The sequence below is a fragment of the Oryctolagus cuniculus genome, chromosome 6 (assembly GCF_964237555.1).
Source record: "Oryctolagus cuniculus chromosome 6, mOryCun1.1, whole genome shotgun sequence".
NCBI lineage: Eukaryota > Metazoa > Chordata > Mammalia > Lagomorpha > Leporidae > Oryctolagus > Oryctolagus cuniculus.
The window spans coordinates 160,158,202-160,179,928 of record NC_091437.1 but is presented as its reverse complement, the minus strand read 5'-3'; the positions used below and the strand labels follow the sequence as shown (position 1 = coordinate 160,179,928).

Sequence of the window (21,727 nt, the reverse complement as noted above, 5' to 3'; positions counted from 1 at the left end):
TGTCACTGTGGGGCCGTGTCAGCCGTGGGCGGTGCGACGGCGTTGTCCGAGTTCTCGCTCCAGCCTGTGGCCCCAGGGGTTCATCTGCTGGTGGCCCCCTACTTGGTGCCCGGTTACGTTGGAACCATGGCAGACCCACATAGCCAGGGCTGTTGGGGTGGCTCACAGAGGAGGCGGCGAGCCCTGCTGGCCCTGCTAGTCTCTGCCCCTCCCCCACTGCTCAGCTGTCCTCCTCTGTGTGAGCCCCCTCGGCCCAGGCTGACTCTGCCTAACTCCTTTTGTATTTTTAGTGGGTTCACCAGGTATTTTATAATGCTGGAAATTTCTGTCTCCAATTTCGTGTTGCACGAATACCTGGTAGATAAGTTATACTATTTTTTAAAGAAAAACTGTTGAAATCCATACTTAATGTATACTAAGCTGATCTTCTGTATATTAAGATAATCGAAAATGAATCTTGATGTGAATGGAAGGGGAGAGGGAGTGGGAAAGGGGAGGGTTGTGGGTGGGAGGGACGGTATGGGGGGGAAGCCATTGTAATCCATAAGTCGTACTTTGGAAATTTATATGCATTAAATAAAAGTTTAAAAAAAAAAAAGAAAGCTTTTATTTAATGAATACAAATTTCATAGGTACAGCTTTTGGAATATGGTGGTTCTTCCCCCCCAATACCCGTCTTCCCACCCCACTTCTGTCCCACCTCCTACTCCCTCTCCCATCCCATTCTTCATTAAGATTCATTTTTAATTAACTTTATATACAGAAGATCAACTCATATACTAAGTACAGATTTCAACAATTTGCACCCATACACACACATACAAAGTATAAAGTACTGTTTGAAAACAAGTTTTATAGTTAATTACATAGTACAACTCATTAAGGACAGAGGTCCTACGTGGGGAACAAGTGCACAGTGCGTCCTGTTGTTAACAATTGACACTCTTATTTATGTCAGTGATCACCTGAGGCTCTTGACATGAACTGCCAAGGCTATGGAAGCCTTTTGAGTTCACAAACACCATCACTATTTAGACAAGGCCATAAGCAAACTGGAAGTTCTCTCCTCCCTTCAGAGAAAGTACCTCCTTCTTTGATGGCCCCTTCTTTCCACTGGGATCTCACTCACAGAGATCCTTCATGCAGAACATTTTTTGCCACAGTGTCTTGGCTTTCCATGCTTGAGATGCTCTCATGGGCTTTTCAGCCAGATCCAAATGCCTTAAGGGCTGATTCTGAGGTCAGAGTGCTGTTTAGGGCATTTGTCATTCTATGAATCTGCTGTGTGGATTGCTTCCTATGTTAGTACATTCTCTCCTTTTTAATTCTATCTATTTGTACTACCTTTTTTTTCAGCTTTTATTTAATAAATATAAATTTCCAAAGTACAACTTTTGGTTTATAGCGGCTTTTCCTCCATAACCTCCCTCCCACCCACAACCATCCCATCTCCCACTCCCTCTCCCATCCCATTCTTCATCAAGATTCATTTTCAATTATCTTTATATATAGATCAACTTAGTATATACTAAGTAAAGATTTCAACAGTTTGCACCCACACAGATACACAAAGTATAAAGTACTGTTTGTGTAGTTGTTTTACCATTAATTTGCATAGTACAACACATTAAGGACAGAGATCCTACATGGGGAGTAAGTGCACAGTGACTTCTGTTGTTGATTTAACAATTGACACTCTTATTTATGACGTCAGTAATCACCTGAGGCTCTTGTCATGAGTTGCCAAGGCTATGGAAGCCTCTTGAGTTCACCAGCTCCGATCTTATTTAGACAAGGCCATAGTCAAAGTGGAAGTTCTCTCCTCCATTCAGAGATAGGTACCTCATTCTTTGATGGTTTGATGGCCCGTTCATGGGCTTTTTATCCAGATCTGAATGCCTTAAGGGCTGATTCTGAGGCCAGAGTGCTGTTTAGGACATCTGGCATTCTATGAGTCTGCTGTGTATCCCACTTCCCATGTTGGATCATTCTCTCCTTTTTAATTCTATCAGTTTTTATTAGCAGACAGTAGTCTTGTTTATGTGATCCCTTTGACACTTAATCCTATCATTATGATCAATTATGAACTTAAACTGATCACTTTGACTAGTGAGATGGCAATGGTACATGCCACCTTGATGGGATTGAATTGGAATCCCCTGGCACGTTTCTAGCTCTACCATTAGGGGTAAGTCCGATTGAGCAAGTGCCAAACTGTTTTTCTACTACCTTTTATTAAAAGTCTCTTCCAGGATGGGGCTCTTCAGTCAGAAGCAGTTTATGATCGATTTCAAAATCCAGTAACTTTCTTTTGTATCCATTTGGGGCAATAGCCATCAGGTAAAACTTTAAATATTATTTAGGATTTTTAGAACAGCTTCAGCCTTTTTGGCAACTATTTACTTGTCTCATAGCAATTCATTATTAAAGATATTCTTCTTTTATACTTCACTGCTGGGTGAGGTGATCAGTAGAGAGTAAATCATATACAATCATATGAATAGAACTTTCTGGAAAGCCATTTGTCTGCCCCACTCATGGGAGAACAGTATTGTTTTAAAAAACGCAAGTCCCAGAAGAGAGTTTCCTGTTCTCGATGGTACCCAGACAGGCACCACCCCACAAATGTTCTGGAAAGTCAGTGGAGGCATTTTGAGGTTTCTGTAGTGAGGGCAACAAGTGGGGTTAATTCTCTTTGCTATTCCAGGAACAAAGAGACATTGGGGTCTTTGTTTTGCACACATGTTATGCACACCTACGTATGCAGGGTCCACTGCTAGGAGAGGGTGTCCTTCTTCTCACTTCGTACAATTGCAGAGTTACAGTTGAGGCTTTCCACTGCAGACCGTTTCACGGTTTAGAACCAGGCACCTTGAGATCTCAAGGCACTCGTGTATTTGGGGTTGGACCCCAGACAGCCCAGTGTCCTGTTGACATCCATTTCCTCTACTCCGTGTATAGAACCTTGCAAGGCCATCCATGTGTATATGATATGTATATGATATGTATATGCATATATGTGAATATGTTTTTGTTTAATAAGATCAAAGAAAATATGCCACTTGGCCTCACCCCCTTCACGTGCACACATGTGCACACACACACATACACTCACACAGAGGTTACATGTGTGAGCTGAAGAAAAATGTACTGTCTTGTGGGGTCTCTTGTAGTAAAGAAAAGTCTTGCTGAGCACGGCTGTGTGCTGGGGTGGTGGCCGTCAGGGCCCAGATCAGGTAGGGATCGAGTCAGTAAGCAGTGCTTTGTGCATCAATCTCAGGTACTACCAAGATTGTTCCGGTGGAAGCAGGTCCCCCCGAAACAGGAGCTGCGAATCCTGAGACCACGGCAGCAGACCTGGTGCCTCGGAGAGGGTACCAGGAATATGCGATTCAGCAGACGCCGTACGAGCAGCCGATGAAGTCGAGCAGGTAAAGTGTTTCGTTCTGTGTCACTGCAGCCAGAGTTGGGACACAAGTGGCCTCCCCAGAGCACAAGGAGTGTCATTGCGTTCGTTGACCTGTGTGCTGTTCGTAGCCTGTTTGTAAAGCATATTGACTTCTTGATTCCACAGCAGAATAAGCTGGTCTGTTACAGCCCTTACTGTGTTGGCTGAGCTTGAAAACTGGGCACATCAATACGCCAAGCAGAAGTTGGCTAATGGAGGTAGACCCTTTTACTTAAGCAGATGTAACTCTTATTTTTTTTAAGATTTGTTCATTTGAAAGGCAAAGTTACAGAGAGAGAGGGAGAGAGATCTTCTGTCTACTGGTTCACTACCCAAATGGTTGCAATGGCCAGGGCTGGGTAGAAGCCAGGAGCTTCCTCCAGATTTCCCACGTGGGTGGCATGAGCCCAGGTACTTGGGTCATCCTCTGCAGCTTTCCCAGCCATTAGCAGAGAGCTGGATCAGAAGAGGAGCAGCCGGGACAGGAACTGGCACCCATATGGGATGCCGGCACTGCACGTGGTGGCTTTACCTGCTATGTCACAACGCCGGCCCCAAGCAAATGTGTCTTCAACCTTAATCAAAAGAAGTGTAAATGTGGCCTCAGATTTGCTGAGCTTTATAGCGGCACATAGTATAATAATAAAATCATCTTTATTTCTCTCCTATTTGTAAAGGATACATTACTTAAAAACAGAGAGAGAGGGAGAGATCTTCCATCAGCTGGTTCACTCCCCAGCTGGTGTCGTCCCAGTGGAAGTCAGGAGCTGGAACCCATTTGGCTCTCCCGAGTGGCAGGGTCCTCAGCACTTGGACCATCTTATGCTGCTTTCCCAGGCAATTAGCAGAGAGCTGGACTGGAAGTCAAGAAGCCGAGACTCGAACCCACTCTCACATGGGGTGCCTGCGTCACTGGTTGGGGCTTAACCTGCTACGCCACAACACTGGCCCTGCTCCTACTTTAAAAGTAACACAGTTATGTCATAGGAAGTTCAAGAATCTCATATGTTTTAAAGTATCCCAGATTTACTCTTTCTAGAGTTCACATGCCTTAATAGTTTTCACAGTATACTAAGGTAGATTGTTTCAGTTTTGATACTTTTCTCAAACATGGAATGTACTGTTTCTAACTTTTTAAAAAACTTATATCTTGAAATTAATCTTTCATTCTTAATACATATTAAGAAACGGTGCTTTCGATTGTGTGGGTCTGTTGTAGTTTATATAGCCAGTCTTTGCTGTGATGGACAATGCATTGATTGATGTCTCTTCAAGACTTCCTGAGGGATAAATTGCTGGAATTGAAATTGGCTGCATCAAAGGATGTGAGTGCGTAATACGTTAATCAACATAAGCAGCTGTCCTGCAAGCTCCTTGTATCCGCTGACGGCCTACAGTGAACGAGTGCGGCTCTCCACACCCTCCCTTGCCTGGCTGTAGCTGTAGCAACCTCTGATCGCTGGAGGTGGACAAACACGCCTGTTGCTGATGTTTCTCCCTGTTTTTGGAAGGGTATTGAGGTGTTCTTGAGTAGAGCATAAACTTTAGAGTCACACAGACCAGGGTTGGCTCTAGACTCTTTAATTCTAGCTCAGTAAACTGGTTGCACCCTTGGGGGGTGCAGTGTGGCCAGGGAGGAAGTTCACCCGCCATTTCCTGTCCCCAGTGCGTGTGCAGGACCTGGGCAGCTGCCGTTTGCAGGTTTCAGGGGTGGCCCTGTGCAGGGCCGTTCTCTGTGTGTGTGGTCACACCGGGGCATGATGGCTGTGTTGTGGTCTTTCCGGCAGTGTAGACAGGATCAGGATTGATGTGCAGGCTCTAGAGTCAGAGTCTGTCTGGACCCCTCTTATCGTTGTATGGCATGGGGCAAGTACTCAGTCTCCCCCCGTAAGTTGGTGTTAGGACCGTAGGGTTGGGATGAAATAGTTGGCATGGAGCTGGCCATATGATGAGCACCCAGTCACCGTTAGCAGCCACTGTCCTGTCTCATTCAGCACGTCCAGGCCCAGACCGAAAGAGGAGCCATGAGGCACCTGTGATGTTCTTTCTCATCACATACCCAGCATCTCACACAGTCGCCGAACACACGGGCAGGGGTCAGGAACCAGCAGTCACTGGCTACTAAGTGATGCATGCGGTCAGCGAGTGACAGTCATGGTTTCTCCATCTGAGCTCCGGTCCAGTCCTGGCAGTGGATAAAGATGGAGAGCCGCACATCATCTCCTTTGGCAGGGCCATGGGAGGCAGCCGTGTGGTGCAAGGTGGCACGGAGCTGCCTGTTCTGTGCTGCAGAGTGAGACAACCCACCTCTCCTACCTGCAGGCCGGGCTCACAGGTGTCCCTGCTTCCCACGGGCAGACACAGCCTGTCCAGAAAGCGAGCTGCAGAGCTCAGCTCCTGAGTCCAGATCCTCTTCCAGACTCACCAGTCAGATGCACAGGTTCTGTCTTCCTGGGGGGAAGTGAGGACTGATGGGGCCCTCTCCTATGGAAACCTGCAGACAGGGGAAGGGGTCACTCCCAGCTGCAGTCAAGTGACTTGGCAAGTCTGGATGAGCACAGCCATCTGGAGCACTGTGTATCTAGGGTCATGAGCAGACCGAGCTTGGCCCGTGAAAACTGCCCCATTAGACGATGCCAGGATCTGTACAGCTCAGCCCCAGACCTCGCTGGTGGTCAGGTATGTGTGAGTGACACATCCTACTTCCCTTTTCCTTCTCCTGTGTCCCTGTTGTCTTTTCTCCTTCTTCCTCAAGCCACACCCAAACTTCTCCTTGTCAGGTTTTCCCATCTGCCTTCACCGAGGCTAGGGATCCAGCATATTCCAGTCAACACCGTCACATTGTCGCGTACCATGCACTGACCTCTCTTTTCTCCCTCTAGGCTGTAAGCTCCTGACAGACTCCAGACCACTGGTCCTGCTTGCCAAGTGCACGTGTGCATAATCCAGCCTCCGCCCTTCTTAGTTCTCTGCTATGAGTCCAGTAGGCAGGCTCGGGTTCTCCAGGTGTTAACCTCGCTGTCATCTGTTTCTAGGCTAGGTCCCACCCAGCTCAAAATCTTCACCTGTGAGTACTGCAACAAGGTCTTCAAGTTCAAGCACTCCCTGCAGGCCCACCTGCGCATCCACACCAACGAGAAGCCGTACAAGTGCCCCCAGTGCAGCTACGCCAGCGCCATCAAGGCCAACCTCAACGTGCACCTGCGCAAGCACACCGGCGAGAAGTTTGCCTGCGACTACTGCTCCTTCACCTGCCTGAGCAAGGGCCACCTCAAGGTGCACATCGAGCGGGTGCACAAGAAGATCAAGCAGCACTGCCGCTTCTGCAAGAAGAAGTACTCGGACGTCAAAAACCTCATCAAGCACATCCGGGACACACACGACCCGCAGGACAAGAAGGTCAAGGAGGCCCTGGACGAGCTCCGCCTGATGACCAGGGAGGGCAAGCGGCAGCTGCTCTACGACTGCCACATCTGCGAGCGCAAGTTCAAGAACGAGCTGGACCGCGACCGCCACATGCTGGTGCACGGGGACAAGTGGCCCTTCGCCTGCGAGCTCTGCGGCCACGGGGCCACCAAGTACCAGGCGCTGGAGCTGCACGTCAGGAAGCACCCCTTCGTCTACGTCTGCGCCATCTGCCTCAAGAAGTTCGTCAGCTCCATCAGGCTGCGCTCCCACATCAGAGAGACGCACGGCGCTGCCCAGGAGGCCCTGGTCTTCACCAGCTCCATCAACCAGAGCTTCTGCCTCCTGGAGCCCGGCGGGGACATCCAGCAGGAAGCCCTGGGGGACCAGCTGCAGCTGGCCGAGGAGGAGCTTGTGTTCCCGGGGGGGAGTGCGCTCAAGGAGGAGGCCTGCTCCCAGGAGGCCCGGCCTGGGGGGGTGCAGACGGAGCTGGAGGCCCCCCTGCAAACCCCTGCCGCCACCGTGCAGCTGGCCACCCCCGCGGCCGACGGCACGGCCTTGCCACCCTGCGAACTGGAGACCACTGTGGTCTCGTCGGACCTGCACGCGCTGGCCGTGGTCTCCGATGACTTTCTGTTGAAGAACGATACCTCCTCTGCGGAGACTCACACTGCCCCCGAGAAGGCCTCCGACTCCCAGCACGGAGGCTCAGCCCAGACTCAGGACAAGGAGATGGCACTGCTGCTGTCCCAGGCCAAAAGTGCCGGGCCGGACCAGGAGACCCCGGGTGCAGAGAGCCCACCAGGTGGAGGGCAGGGAACGGCTGCCCTTGCAGCCGGCGAGCCAGAGCCTAGCCAGTGTCTCAGGGCAAACCCAGCCGAAGCCTCTGAACTCCTTCCCCCCGCAGCTGGTGGCGGGGACACGGCCGTGTGCCAGCCTGACTCTTGCAAACCTGCCTCTGAGCACAGGCCTGGTAGTACTGCGTTCATGAAGGTCCTGGACAGTTTGCAGAAGAAGCAGATGAACACCGGTTTGTGCGAGCGGATCCGGAAGGTGTACGGAGACCTGGAGTGTGAATACTGTGGTAAGGAAGGGTAGCACCGGCGGTGCGGCCGAGCAGCAGGCTCCTTCCCAGCAGCCCCTCCGTCCTGTCATGCCATGGTCACCTCGTGTTCTATTTGAGCTCTGTCTCTCTGCAGGGAACACTGTAAATGAGACCCCTTCCACGGCAGATAGGGCTGCAGTTAGCACCTGGAGTCCCTGTGGGGGCAGCCGGGGTGTCCACACAGCTGCCCGTGTTGGGTTGGTCAGGTGTGCCTGCTGAGGTTACCGCACGACCTCGACAGGAACCCTGACCAGGAAGGATCTTCCAGCTCATGACGAGTGTCGAGTCAGCTTTCACGTGTGGCCGCGTTCTAGCCAAGGAGGGAGAGGTATGCGAGTGGCTGGAGCTCTCTGCCGGGAGGCCCCGGATGGCACCCTCCCTCCCGCTCACGGTGAAATGCTGGCTCCTGGGTCTCCGGCGGGGGCTGGTGCTGCGGCAGTAGGGAGCCCAGCTGCAGCCCCAGTGCCCAGGCGCCTCACAGGGTTTGTGCATGTGCATCGTAGCGTTTGGCACCATACTTGGTCCTCGATAAGCACTTGTTTCCTCCTCCTCTCTCAGCGCTGGCATCATGCAGAAGGTAGTAGCACCCTTACTCTGAAAAGTAATGTCCAGACAGAAATGTGGTGGAAAGTGTGAAGAGTGACTTGGAGACAAGCCAGAGAGGAACTAAATATGGTAGTTTAAAAAAATAATAGTAATTTAAAAAAAAATTCAAATTCGGTATGAAAGAAACTTCCTTGTTCTCATGTGAAAATATTTTTTTAGGCAAACTTTTTTGGTACCAAGTGCATTTTGACATGCATGTCCGCACCCACACCCGGGAACATCTGTATTATTGCTCCCAGTGTCATTATTCCTCCATCACCAAAAACTGCCTTAAACGCCATGTAATTCAGAAACACAGTAACATCTTGCTGAAGTGTCCCACTGACGGCTGTGACTACTCGACTCCAGATAAATATAAGCTGCAGGCACATCTTAAAGTTCACACAGAGCTGGTAAGTAGCCCGCCCGAGCGGCAGCCCCGTCTCCCCTGGGTGCGCATTGCTTTCTCACGTTTATGCCTAACGCAGGTGTGCCTGCTGCCGGTCATCCGTGCCCGAGCATCTGGCCTCGAAAACGTAGGCAGGGCCACCCCGGTCAGCAGCGTTCCACTTTGCACACAGCTGCTCCCCCGGCCCTGTCTCAGCGAGAGCCTCTAATCCGTTGCAAAAAGAGATGAGGTTGAACAAATTGCTTTCTGTGCACATGTCTCAGCGTCAGAGGGAGCCCACAGAAGAAAGAACGGAGTAGGGAGGGAGCGAGAGTTTCCTAGATGCCGACTGAAAGACTTCATCGAGACAGGGATAATAGTAACCGCTGCCACTGGAAGTTGTTGGGGGGTTAATTTAGATAATGCCTTGAAGTGCGAGGAACAGTGTTGGGCTGCTAGGAAGAGCACAGGGAGTGTGGACAACCAGCGTTGGGGCTTCCTTCCGTCACGTATTGCAAGCTGTTAGAGAAGGAGTGGCCGTGAGGTGCTTTTATTTTAAAAATGCTGTGCGGGTTCAGGGTGCCGTGAATATTCATGATGTTGTGTTTGCTGAGTTGTTTGGTGGGAGAGCTTGAAGCACAATGAATCGCTGTTTATTTTTGCAAATTCTGTCTGACTCAAGAGGCTGACACCTGAGAGCCATTTGAGCCTCCTTACGGTGATGAAGGAGGCGCACCTGGCCCCAGGTGCGGTTCTGTTTAATTGCATCCCTTTTAATGCAGCACGAAGCTCAAAATGAGGCCTCAGAAAGTCGCTATGCTGCCATGGTTTTCCGGCATGAACACGGCTGACACCGCGGCTGTTTGTCTGTAGACCGTGAAGCCAGGGTGCTTGGGTGTATGGGCGGTCAGAGCCCAGGGTTGGGGGTAAGATCCTGGACTGCAACACTGTCTCCAGCTCTCTCACAGGCTCCGTGGCCTTGGGCTCAAGGACAAGTAGAAGCCTTCTGTAAACCATGTCTATTAAAAAAATCCATCCCGTGTCCATGTACACATATATCACGCATATATTTACAGTACGTGTATATATACATGCTATTTGTATGCATCTGTGCGCATGTAGACACATAGGTGTGTGTGTGTGCATATAGATCTGTGGTTATGGAGAGGTTAACATGGAGTGCTGCGCCTGTTGCACAGCTGAGCGTGTGTGCCAGCTGTTCACCACAGCCCACCGCTCTCGGCACGAGCAGTTAGTCCGTCACTCCCGTGGAATTCCTGGGAGGCTGGCGCTGTTTCTGGTCATTTCCTTTGGGCAGAGGGTCTGTGGTGGCAGAGTTCCTCAGGGTGACTTTGCTGGGGGCTCCAGCAGGTGCATGAGTGAGGAGCCCCCCATGAGAACAGGTTTCTGGAGGAGCCTTGGCTGGAGCCCGGGAAGACTGCCAGGCTGTAACCCTGGCCGCCCCGTTTCCTCTGCTTTGTCCAGCCTAGGGATGCACCGCGTAGCCACTCTGTGCCTCGGCTGACCCGTCCTCAGCTGAGGAGTGGAGAGGGAACGTGTGCAAAGGTCCTGGAACAGTGCCCGGCGTGCAGTCAGCCTGAGGGGCCACCGTTGTGTCGTTTATTCTGCTTGTCCTTAGGAAACGCGTTGCTCTGAAGCAAGGCGAGTGGATGATAAGACCAGGCAGGCTGTCAGTGAGCTTCAGCTTCTGGAACCTTCCTTGCTCACACTCAGACGGTGCCTGCTCAGTGTCTGAGCCGACGGACTCCTGGCCCAGCCCGGCCTCTCCTTCCCCGGAGGCTGGTGCTCAGGCTCCTGGCCACGGCCACCCCCCTGTGTCCCGGGCCCTGGCAGAGCAGCAGGCACCTGCTGAGCCCTTGACCCTGCTTTGTGCTGTTCTTGAGGAAGGGGCACTTGAAGAAGTGTCTTTGCACTGTACTCTGGCTGTGAGTCCCCCTGCGGAGAGACTCACCTTACCAGGGTCAGCACTTGGCAATGTGTCCCACAGCCAGGGGAGGGGTGTGTGGCGGAGAGAGGACCGGTTGCTGGCTTGGTTCTGTGGCCGGGCTGGGTGTCGTCTGGGGTGGTCTTGACGTTGGGGATTATCTCCTCCACTGGGTACAGTAGGCGCCTGCGTTTCAGAGTCATTTGTTCACCTGTCCGTGGTCACCACGGGTAAGGGACAGAGTTCAGGTCACGTCCTTGTCACTGCCCCATGTGGTGGTCATCATTAATATTAATGTCAGCAATGCTGTTCTTGCCATGTGCCCTGGGCCCTCGCACACCCTCTGAAGGAATGCTGTGGGCATGGGCTGTGTCCCCTGAGGTCAGGGGTGGTGTGGACACTTCCTGTGCCGAGTGGCATTCGTGTCCTCTGCTGCAGTAACAAAGCAGGAGAGGAACAGGTGCCCAGTCGGGGCACGTGGCTCAGTTGACCTTATGAGAAGGAGTGCCGTCCTGCTTCTCCTTAGTGCTGGCATCATCCTAGGAGTCGTTAACCTTTAACCTCAGCCTTTCCTCTTGCTGCTGTTTGCACTTCTTGCCAGGCATGGGATCGCAGGTGTAAGGCTCGCTCCCTGCCTGCAGCGACTCTGCTTGTGTGCAGAGACCCACGGGTCCATGGGAGGGTCAGCCAGGTCCAGAGTGACCACGGGAAGGTCATCCAGGTCCAGAGTGACCACGGGAAGGTTAGCCAGGTCCAGAGTGACCACGGGAAGGTCATCCAGGTCCAGAGTGACCATGGGAAGGTTAGCCAGGTCCAGAGTGACCACGAGAAGGTCAACCAGGTCCAGAGTGACCACGGGAAGGTCAGCCATGTCCAGAGTGACCATGGGAAGGTCATCCAGGTCCAGAGTGACCGCGGGAAGGTCAGCCAGGTCCAGAGTGACCATGGGAAGGTCAGCCAGGTCCAGAGTGACCATGGGAAGGTCATCCAGGTCCAGAGTGACCGCGGGAAGGTCAGCCATGTCCAGAGTGACCATGGGAAGGTCATCCACGTCCACAGTGACCGTGGGAAGGTCATCCAGGTCCAGAGTGATCGTGGGAAGGTCAGCCAGGTCCAGAGTGACCGCGGGAAGGTCAGCCATGTCCAGAGTGACCATGGGAAGGTCAGCCAGGTCCAGAGTGACCGCGGGAAGGTCAGCCAGGTCCAGAGTGACCGTGGGAAGGTTAGCCAGGTCCAGAGTGACCACAAGAAGGTCAACCAGGTCCAGAGTGACCACGGGAAGGTCAGCCATGTCCAGAGTGACCATGGGAAGGTCAGCAGGTTCAGAGTGACCGTGGGAAGGTCAGCCAGGTCCAGAGTGACCGTGGGAAGGTCAGCAGGTCCAGAGTGACCATGGGAAGGTCATCCAGGTCCAGAGTGACCATGGGAAGGTTATCCAGGTCAAGAGTGACCATGGGAAGGTCAGCCATGTCCAGAGTGACCGCGGGAAGGTCATCCATGTCCAGAGTGACCACGGGAAGGTCAGCCATGTCAAGAGTGACCATGGGAAGGTCAGCCATGTCCAGAGTGACCGCGGGAAGGTCAGTCATGTCTAGAGTGACCATGGGAAGGTCAGCCATGTCCAGAGTGACCGTGGGAAGGTCAGCCATGTCCAGAGTGACCGTGGGAAGGTTAGCCAGCTCCAGAGTGACCACGAGAAGCTCAACCAGGTCCAGAATGACCACGGGAAGGTCAGCCACGTCCAGAGTGACCTTGGTAAGGTCAGCAGGTTCATAGTTACCGTGGGAAGGTTAGCCAGGTCCAGAATGACCGCGGGAAGGTCAGCAGGTCCAGAGTGACCATGGGAAGGTCATCCAGGTCCAGAGTGACCATGGGAATGTCAGCCATGTCCAGAGTGACCATGGGAAGGTCATCCAGGTCCAGAGTGACCATGGGAAGGTCAGCCAGGTCCAGAGTGACCACAGGAAGGTCAGCCAGGTGCAGACACGGGAAGGTCAGCCAGGTCCAGAGTGCCCATGGGAAGGTCATCCAGGTCCAGACACGGGAAGGTCATCCAGGTCCAGAGTGCCCATGGGAAGGTCATCCAGGTCCAGACACGGGAAGGTCATCCAGGTCCAGAGTGCCCATGGGAAGGTCAGCCAGGTCCAGACACGGGAAGGTCATCCAGGTCCAGAGTGACCACAGGAAGGTCGGCCAGGTCCAGACACGGGAAGGTCAGCCAGGTCCAGTGTGACCATGGGAATGTCAGCCAGGTCCAGACATGGGAAGGTCAGCCAGGTCCAGAGTGCCCATGGGAAGGTCATCCAGGTCCAGACATGGGAAGGTCATCCAGGTCCAGTGTGACCACAGGAAGGTCGGCCAGGTCCAGACACGGGAAGGTCAGCCACGTCCAGAGTGCCCATGGGAATGTCAGCCAGGTCCAGACACGGGAAGGTCAGCCAGGTCCTGAGTGACCGTGGGAAGGTCAGCCAGGTCCAGAGTGACCGTGGGAAGGTCATCCAGGTCCAGAGTGACCGCGGGAAGGTCAGCCAGGTCCAGAGTGACCATGGGAAGGTCAGCCATGTCCAGAGTGACCGCGGGAAGGTCAGCCATGTCTAAAGTGACCATGGGAAGGTCAGCCAGGTCCAGAGTGACTGTGGGAAGGTCAGCCATGTCCAGAGTGACCGTGGGAAGGTTAGCCAGCTCCAGAGTGACCACGAGAAGCTCAACCAGGTCCAGAATGACCACGGGAAGGTCAGCCATGTCCAGAGTGACCTTGGTAAGGTCAGCAGGTTCATAGTTACCGTGGGAAGGTTAGCCAGGTCCAGAATGACCGCGGGAAGGTCAGCAGGTCCAGAGTGACCATGGGAAGGTCATCCAGGTCCAGAGTGACCGCGGGAAGGTCAGCCATGTCCAGAGTGACCATGGGAAGGTCATCCAGGTCCAGAGTGACCGCGGGAAGGTCATCCAGGTCCAGAGTGATCATGGGAAGGTCAGCCAGGTCCAGAGTGACCGCGGGAATGTCAGCCAGGTCCAGAGTGACCGTGGGAAGGTTAGCCAGGTCCAGAGTGACCACGAGAAGGTCAACCAGGTCCAGATTGACCACGGGAAGGTCAGCCATGTCCAGAGTGACCATGGGAAGGTCAGCAGGTTCAGAGTGACCGTGGGAAGGTCAGCCAGGTCCAGAGTGACCATGGGAAGGTCAGCCAGGTCCAGAGTGACCATGGGAAGGTCAGCCATGTCCAGAGTGACCACGGGAAGGTCAGCCATGTCTAGAGTGACCATGGGAAGGTCAGCCAGGTCCAGAGTGACCGTGGGAAGGTCAGCCATGTCGAGTGACCATGGGAAGGTTAGCCAGGTCCAGAGTGACCACGAGAAGCTCAACCAGGTCCAGAATGACCACGGGAAGGTCAGCCATGTCCAGAGTGACCTTGGTAAGGTCAGCAGGTTCATAGTTACCGTGGGAAGGTTAGCCAGGTCCAGAATGACCGCGGGAAGGTCAGCAGGTCCAGAGTGACCACGGGAAGGTCATCCAGGTCCAGAGTGACCATGGGAAGGTCATCCAGGTCCAGAGTGACCGCGGGAAGGTCAGCAGGTCCAGAGTGACCGCGGGAAGGTCAGCCAGGTCCAGAGTGACTGCGGGAAGGTCAGCCAGGTCCAGAGTGACCGCGGGAATGTCAGCCAGGTCCAGAGTGACCGCAGGAAGGTCAGCCAGGTCCAGAGTGACTATGGGAAGGTCAGCCAGGTCCAGAGTGACCATGGGAAGGTCATCCAGGTCCAGAGTGACCGTGGGAAGGTCATCCAGGTCCAGAGTGACCGCGGGAAGGTCATCCAGGTCCAGAGTGACCGCGGGAAGGTCAGCCATGTCCAGAGTGACCATGGGAAGGTCATCCAGGTCCACAGTAACCGCGGGAAGGTCAGCCAGGTCCAGAGTGACCGCGGGAAGGTCATCCAGGTCCAGAGTGATCATGGGAAGGTCAGCCAGGTCCAGAGTGACCACAGGAAGGTCAGCCAGGTGCAGACACGGGAAGGTCAGCCAGGTCCAGAGTGCCCATGGGAAGGTCATCCAGCTCCAGACACAGGAAGGTCATCCAGGTCCAGAGTGCCCATGGGAAGGTCAGCCAGGTCCAGACACGGGAAGGTCAGCCAGGTCCAGAGTGACCACAGGAAGGTCGGCCAGGTCCAGACATGGGAAGGTCAGCCAGGTCCAGTGTGACCATGGGAATGTCAGCCAGGTCCAGACATGGGAAGGTCAGCCAGGTCCAGAGTGCCCATGGGAAGGTCAGCCAGGTCCAGACACGGGAAGGTCATCCAGGTCCAGTGTGACCACAGGAAGGTCGGCCAGGTCCAGACACGGGAAGGTCAGCCACGTCCAGAGTGCCCATGGGAATGTCAGCCAGGTCCTGAGTGACCGTGGGAAGGTCAGCCAGGTCCAGAGTGACCGTGGGAAGGTCATCCAGGTCCTGAGTGACCGTGGGAAGGTCAGCCAGGCCCAGAGTGCCTTGCTCACCCCAACCTCCCCAGCGGCTGATGGGTTCTGAGGGCTGCCGGGAGGAGGTGTTCTGGGGTTGATGAGTTGATTTGGGCAAAGGAAGAGGTCAGGAGAGGAAACTCTGGCAGAGTGGATGGCGCAAGCCAAGGGGAAGCCTGGAATCCATCCAGTTTGTTGGGGTACGAGGTGTTTTCCTGAAGCGGGTGGACTGTATTGCCTACATAATGAAAGAATGATTTACAAAATGAGTTCCAGCGGACTCTCTAGCCCGTAGGCGTTTTCTGTCAGGAAGCCAAGCGTCCAAGGCGATGTTGCCGCAGTAGGAAGGCCTCCCGCTGCCTCCGATGCAGCCCTCCTGGACCTGACAACCAAGGGCCATCACCGGATGTTTCAGTGGAGTGTCATCGCCGTGTGAGTTCAGTGGTTCTCAGGATGTCCTCAGAGCTGTGCAGCTGTCCCCACGTTTAATCATGGAACTTTTCTTCCTCCCGTAGAGGAAGCCCTACCCGTCCCTCACTTCCCCTCTCCAAGCCGCAGGCAACTGTAAGCTACCACCTATCTCTAGCTTTGTGTGTTTGGATGTTTCCTACAGGATACAGTCTTCTGTGACTGACTGCTCTCAGTCCATCCAGGCTGTAGCAGGTGTGAATTCCTCTATCCTTTTCATGACTGCATGGTGTTCCATTGGATGATGGGCTGCATCTTGTTATCATTCATGGTTGATGGACATCTGACAGTATGGTTTTGGTGGGAGTTTCACCAAGATGGGACTCCCGACTACAGAGTGGTTTTTTTTTTTTTTTTTTTTTTTTTTTTTAGATTTATTTTATTTATTTGAAAGAGTTACAGAGTGGGGTGGAGACAGAGAGAGAGTCTTCCATCTGCCAGATGGCTGCAATGGCCAGAGCTGCACCGATCCAAAGCCAGGAGTCAGGAGCTTCTTCTTGGTCTCCCACATGGGTGCAGGGGCCCAAGGACTTGGGTCATCTTCTACTGTTTCCCAGGCCATAGCAGAGAGCTGGAATGAAAGAGGAGCTGCCGGGACTGGAACTGTCGCCCATATAGGATGCCGGCAATTCAGACCAGGGCTTTAACTTGCTGCGCCATAGTGCCGGCCCCAACTACAGAGTGTTTTAAATCAACAAACTTTGATCTGAGTCTTTGGAAATTAATTAAGCATTTATGGTTAACTCTCAGATGGTAGGGGTTAACCTTTCCTTAAAGAGGCTCTCAAAAATTTTGAAGTGTCTAGGAAAGAGCCCATGCTTTTGTCCCCATATTTAGCTGTGTCACCGCCGTCCCCCTCCTCTCATCTCCACTCTTCCTGACACTAGTAGCACCGTTGCTGCTGTGCAGGGGGTGAGGTCACAGGACAGGGTCGCTGGCTGTAGGCCTGCAGCCTTGTGCAGACAGCTTGGTCTCCATTTTCCACGGGGTGGAGTGAGTAGCGCCACCCCTCTGTCCCGGGTGGTGGTGAAGCTCCAGTGCAGTGATGTGCATTTGTGATATCAGAGTGCTTCCCGAGGGCTCTGGTCATGGCAGGGTCCCGGTGGGTCCTGCAGTGCTGCTGTGTTACCTGGGAAAATAGGGGCCTGCAGAGGGTCCTTGCCCCAGCGTGGGGTTGGTGTCCTTACCTGTGATCTGGAGATGGGACCAGGCTGTTCTACTTGCTGCAGAACAGAGTTCCATGCAGAGCAACAGTTAGGGAATATGAAAGAGCAAAGCCCCTCCTCCCCAGATGTGTCTGTATCTAGCGCATTCCAGTTGCATTAGAACTCTGGAATAATCTGCTTCTGGGCCTCTTACAGCCATTTCCTAGCTAAGGGTACACCCAGTGATTGGAAAGAGTGTGTCCACTCAATGCAGTCCTTCCCACTAGTGCTTTGAAGTTAGAGATGTGGTCACCCCTACATGTCTGTGAGGAAGGTGTAGGGCCTCTTCCCCTAATGGGTACCAGAATCTGTGGATGCTCAAGTCCCTACGTTAATGGGGTGGCATTTGTATGTAACTCATGCACATCCTTCTACAACTTGAAATCATCTCAAGTTATTTATAACACCTAATGCCATGTAATGCCTTGTAAGTAGCTGTCACACTACATTGTCTAGGACATAATGGCAGAAGAGAGGACATTCTCCGTACAGACAGTTTTTCTCCAAGTACTTTTGGCCCACAGTTGGTTCTGTCTGTGGATTCAGAATCTTCAGATGCAGGGATGTGTTGGCTTCAAGGACTGGTGGAGCCCTCATCAAGGGGATTCATCAACATTGTCCCCAGAGCAAATCTACCTTTTACAGCATCGTGCAACTTCCGTGACGAGAAACACTGAGAACATAGGATTTCAGTCGAGTGGAAGGGGGCTTTGCATTCTGTGGGGTTTGAGTTCAGATCCCGTATCTGTCTCTGGGATTTTGGGTAAACTGCTTGGCCTCCCTGAGCCTCTGTTTCCTCATCTGTAAAGTGGACACAAAGCACTCTGCCCTGCTTCTCCGAGCTGTGAGCCCTGAATCAGAAAACCTGTACATGGGGGCACGGTGGGTCGAGCTGCTGCTTGGGAAACCTGCATCCCATATCCGAGTGCCAGGGGTCGAGTCCCACCTGCTTCTCCAGCTTCCTGCTTATGCTCCAGGGCGGCAGATGACGACTGGAGTCCCTGGGTCTCTGCCACCCGTGGGAGGTCCAGATGGAGTTTCAGGCTCCTGCCTTAGGCCTGGCTATTACTGGCATTTTGTGGGGTGAAACAATGAACTGATGGCTGGAAGATCTTTCTCTAGTTTCTCTCTGTTACTCTGCCTTTCAAAAACATAAAAAAAAAAAATTTAAAGGTTATTTATTTAGAAGGAAGAGTTACAAAGAGGCAGACGCACATGCAGAGAGAGAAAGGTCTTCCATCTGCTGATTCACTTCCCCAAATGACCTCAATGGCCAGGACTGGGCCAATCTGAAGCCAAGAGCCAGGAGTTTCTTCTGGGTCTCCCATGCGGGCGCAGGAGCCCAAGCACTTGGGCCATCTTCTTCTGCTTTCCCAGGCCACAGCAGAGAGCTGGATTGGAAGTGGAGCAGCTGGGATGTGAACCAGCGCCCACATGGGATGCCGACACTGCAGGTGATGGCCTCACCCGCTGAGCCACAGTGGTTTTCTGAGGCTTTTGTTCCGTGTGTAATTTTCCGTGACAGTGTGTGCCTCTCCGGGGTGGTGTCGTGAGTCTGTGATGCGGTCTGAGACCTCCTCAGTCCGAGTGACCTTGTAATGAATGAGAGTCCTGGACGCCCTGCCTCCACCAGAATTTGAGGTGGGATCCGGGGATGTTACTAAGCAAGTTCCCCCGACAGCAGTGTGTGAAGCAGCAGGACGTGGAGCGTGGGGGTGCCAGTGACATGACAGTTTGTGCTGTCTCTGACTTGTGTTCCTTTTCAAAAGACCCCAGGGGTACGCAGCACTAGGGTACTGTAGTGGTGACGGCTTGAGCTGGGGAGAAGGCACCTCTGGGGTTGCATTCTGAGAAGTGGTGTTGCCAGCTGACCTCGCCAGTCCCCTCACCTGGAAATGGGGCAGCCGTCCCCACTTCCGGGGAGCCATGGGAGCTCTGCGAGGGGATGTTTGTAAGGGCCAAAGCACGGCGCCAGGCACACAGGGAGACCTGTCCGTCATCAGTCATTCCTCCTCCCTCTTCCTCCTGCTCCTCCTCCAAGGAGAAGAGGAACCGTGGCACTGGAGCATCCATCCCGGGCCTGATGGTTTCTCAACAAGCAATTAAAATTCTTGGCTTCCGCTTTTGAAAGGTCCATAGTCAACTTTTGGCTATAGTGGATAACATATTGAGTCAGTCTTATGTATACTTTCTGAAAATAAGCTAGAACAATGTATTGTCAACAAAGTGCAGAGAAAGTAGAGGAAATAAGTAGTTAAACCTGATCAATGTTATTTTTTTTTTTTAAGTAGAGGAAAAATGTTACTTAACTGAAGTGATGAACACAACATTTTTCCTTTCCAAAGACCATGAGAACGTGGACTTTTCTTTATCACAGAACCGCTTGGTGTTGTGTGGCTGTGGGCATTTATTTACGGGGCAGGAGACCCGGGGCTGTGAGACCCTCCTGGGTGGAGAGCAGCTTTGTTTTGGTTAGAACCAAGATTCTCCATGGAAGAGGCCTGGTAAAACAGAACCATCTGCCCTGGGCAAGAACTTCCGGAGCTGAAACCCTGAATGGCGCCCGCGCTGGCTCTTTGCTGACTTGCTCACATCCGTCACCGATGGGGGCACCAGCTTCCCTGGCTTCCAAGGCTGCGTGCCGGTCACATCTCCCTCCATGAGTTCAAGCGTCTCCCACCTTCCTCTTGACGCAGGGCCTGGTGGTCCCAGGGGCCTTGTAACACCAGGGGAGCGAACCCACGGGTGAAAGCAGATGCCATCACCATGGTCCTTCTGCCTGAGACATTGTTCAGGGTGCGACCCACCTTTATTTCTGTGCCTCTATGAGAGATATTTCATAGGTGCACTCACTCATGCAACGGTGGCATCATTTGGTGGGGGGTGGCGTTTGACTTCCCCCCCATGAGAACAGCCTGTGGGGTTGCCTGTAGCCAAGAGCCAGGCCCTGAGCCCCTGCGCCCCCAGTCGTGGCTGCCGCCTCCTGCTGACACCTCCCTCTTTTCAAAGTGCCCTGGCTGCTTTGAAGGCAGTTTGTGTTGGAGCAAACAGACTTCCAGGGCTGGGCTCTCCTGCTGTCACAGCTACAGCTCTCACGCTCCCGCGTGTCCTGGGAACTCTTTCAACCGCCACTCTTTTAAGTTTGCCACGTCAGTTCAGGTTTTCATCTGCAGCAGGGTACTGAGGGTTTGTAAGAGAGGCAAATGCATCTAGGAGTTCTCCCCTCCTCCACGCCCTCTCGCTCCGCCTGTGTCCTTCTGGCAATCTTCAAAGGAGTCTGAAACAAGGGCCCCGGTAAGCTCAGAGAGAAATCGCTTTCGGACTATCAGAGATTCAAAGAAAAAAAAACAATAGCAGGGGCTCACAGGGGCGGGGCGGGGGGATCACTGGAAACCCTGTCCGATCCCATGGGAATGCCTCCACCCGCTCTGATGACCAGGGCACCAGGGGCCATGGAGGCCTCCCCTGGGTGTCTGCAAAGTGGCAGTGCGAGCATGAGGCCCGTGGAGAAGCTCTAGGCCTGTGATGGAGCCAGGGGACGTCTGCGGCATTGCCTGGCCAGACAGCCAGGACAGTGCTGGGAAATGCATCCAGACCTTGTGGGAGGGGCTTGAGTTTTGTTTCGAATATAAAAATGCGCCTTTCCTGAGCGTGCTGCAGGAGCACTGGCCCTGGGGAGGTGGTCTACAGCGGCCTGCAGCCAGTCCACAGTGAGGTGGGGGCACTCATCCCCAGCTTCCTGTGGAGCTGCGAGGCGCCTTAGCCTAGGGAACAGCTAGAGTTTGGGCTGCTGTGGGAGCCCACGGCTCCAAGACCCCTTCAGAGGCTCCAGGTGGGCCGGGCACTCGCTGTAGTCCAAGCTTTTCTCTGAGCACTCTTGCGTGGGATGGAGGAGGCAGGTGATTCAGTTATTGTTGTTTTGCTTCTATTTTTTTTAAGATTTATTTAGGGGGCCGGTGCTGTTGCGTAGTGGGTAAAGCCGTTGCCTGCAGTGCCAGCATCCCATGTGAGTGCCAGTTCGAATCCTGGCTGTTCCACTTCTGACCTAGCTCTCTGCTATGGCCTAGGAAAGCAGTAGAAGATGGCTCAAGTCCTTGGGCCTCTGCACCTGCATGGAAGACCTGGAAGAAGCTCTTGGCTCCTGGCTTTGGATCTGTACAGCTGCATTCGTTACAGCCAGTTGGGGAATGAACCAGTATATGGAAGACCCCCCCCCCCCCCCCGCCCGCCTCTCCTTCTCTCTGTGTGTAACTCTGACTTTCAAATAAATAAATAAATAAATAAATCTTAAAAAAAGATTTATTTAGGGGAGAGAGATTGATTGATTGATTGACTGATTCTCCATCCACTGTTTCACTCCCCAAATGACTGCAACAGTCAGGACTTAGGCAGGCTGAACCTGGAGCCTGGTACTCCATACTGGTTCCCCATGTGGGTCTCAGGGGCCCAAGAACTTGGGCTATCATCCCACTGCCCATCCAGTCTCACCAGCAGGAAGCTGATTGGAAGTGGAACAGCTGATGGGCTGGTGCCGCAGCTCACTAGGCTAATCCTCCGCCTGCGATGCCAGCACACCGGGTTCTAGTCCCAGTCGGGGCGCCGGATTCTCTCCCTGTTGCTCCTCTTCCTGTCCAGCTCTCTGCTGTGGCCTGGGAAGGCAGTGGAGGATGGCCCAAGTGCTTGGGCCCTGCACCTGCATGGGAGACCAGGGGAAGCACCTGGCTCCTG

At 53.3% G+C, this 21,727-nt stretch overlaps 1 protein-coding gene and 1 long non-coding RNA gene across 4 annotated transcripts in view; both read left to right on the top strand.

Annotated features, from left to right (window-relative positions):
* The window catches only part of ZFAT (zinc finger and AT-hook domain containing), a 205,903-nt gene that overhangs the window by 77,985 nt on the left and 106,191 nt on the right, over positions 1-21,727 (top strand). For all 3 annotated transcript variants that reach the window (XM_070075863.1, XM_070075861.1, XM_070075862.1), the window contains exons 5-7: positions 3,281-3,431; positions 6,484-7,937; positions 8,724-8,956. In XM_070075863.1, coding sequence (XP_069931964.1) covers positions 3,281-3,431; positions 6,484-7,937; positions 8,724-8,956 — 1,838 coding nt within the window. The remainder of the gene's footprint in view (positions 1-3,280; positions 3,432-6,483; positions 7,938-8,723; positions 8,957-21,727) is intronic.
* Positions 14,965-17,459, top strand: LOC138850083 (uncharacterized). Its single transcript, XR_011389566.1, has 2 exons — positions 14,965-15,005; positions 15,346-17,459. It is a non-coding gene; the product is annotated as an uncharacterized lncRNA (long non-coding RNA).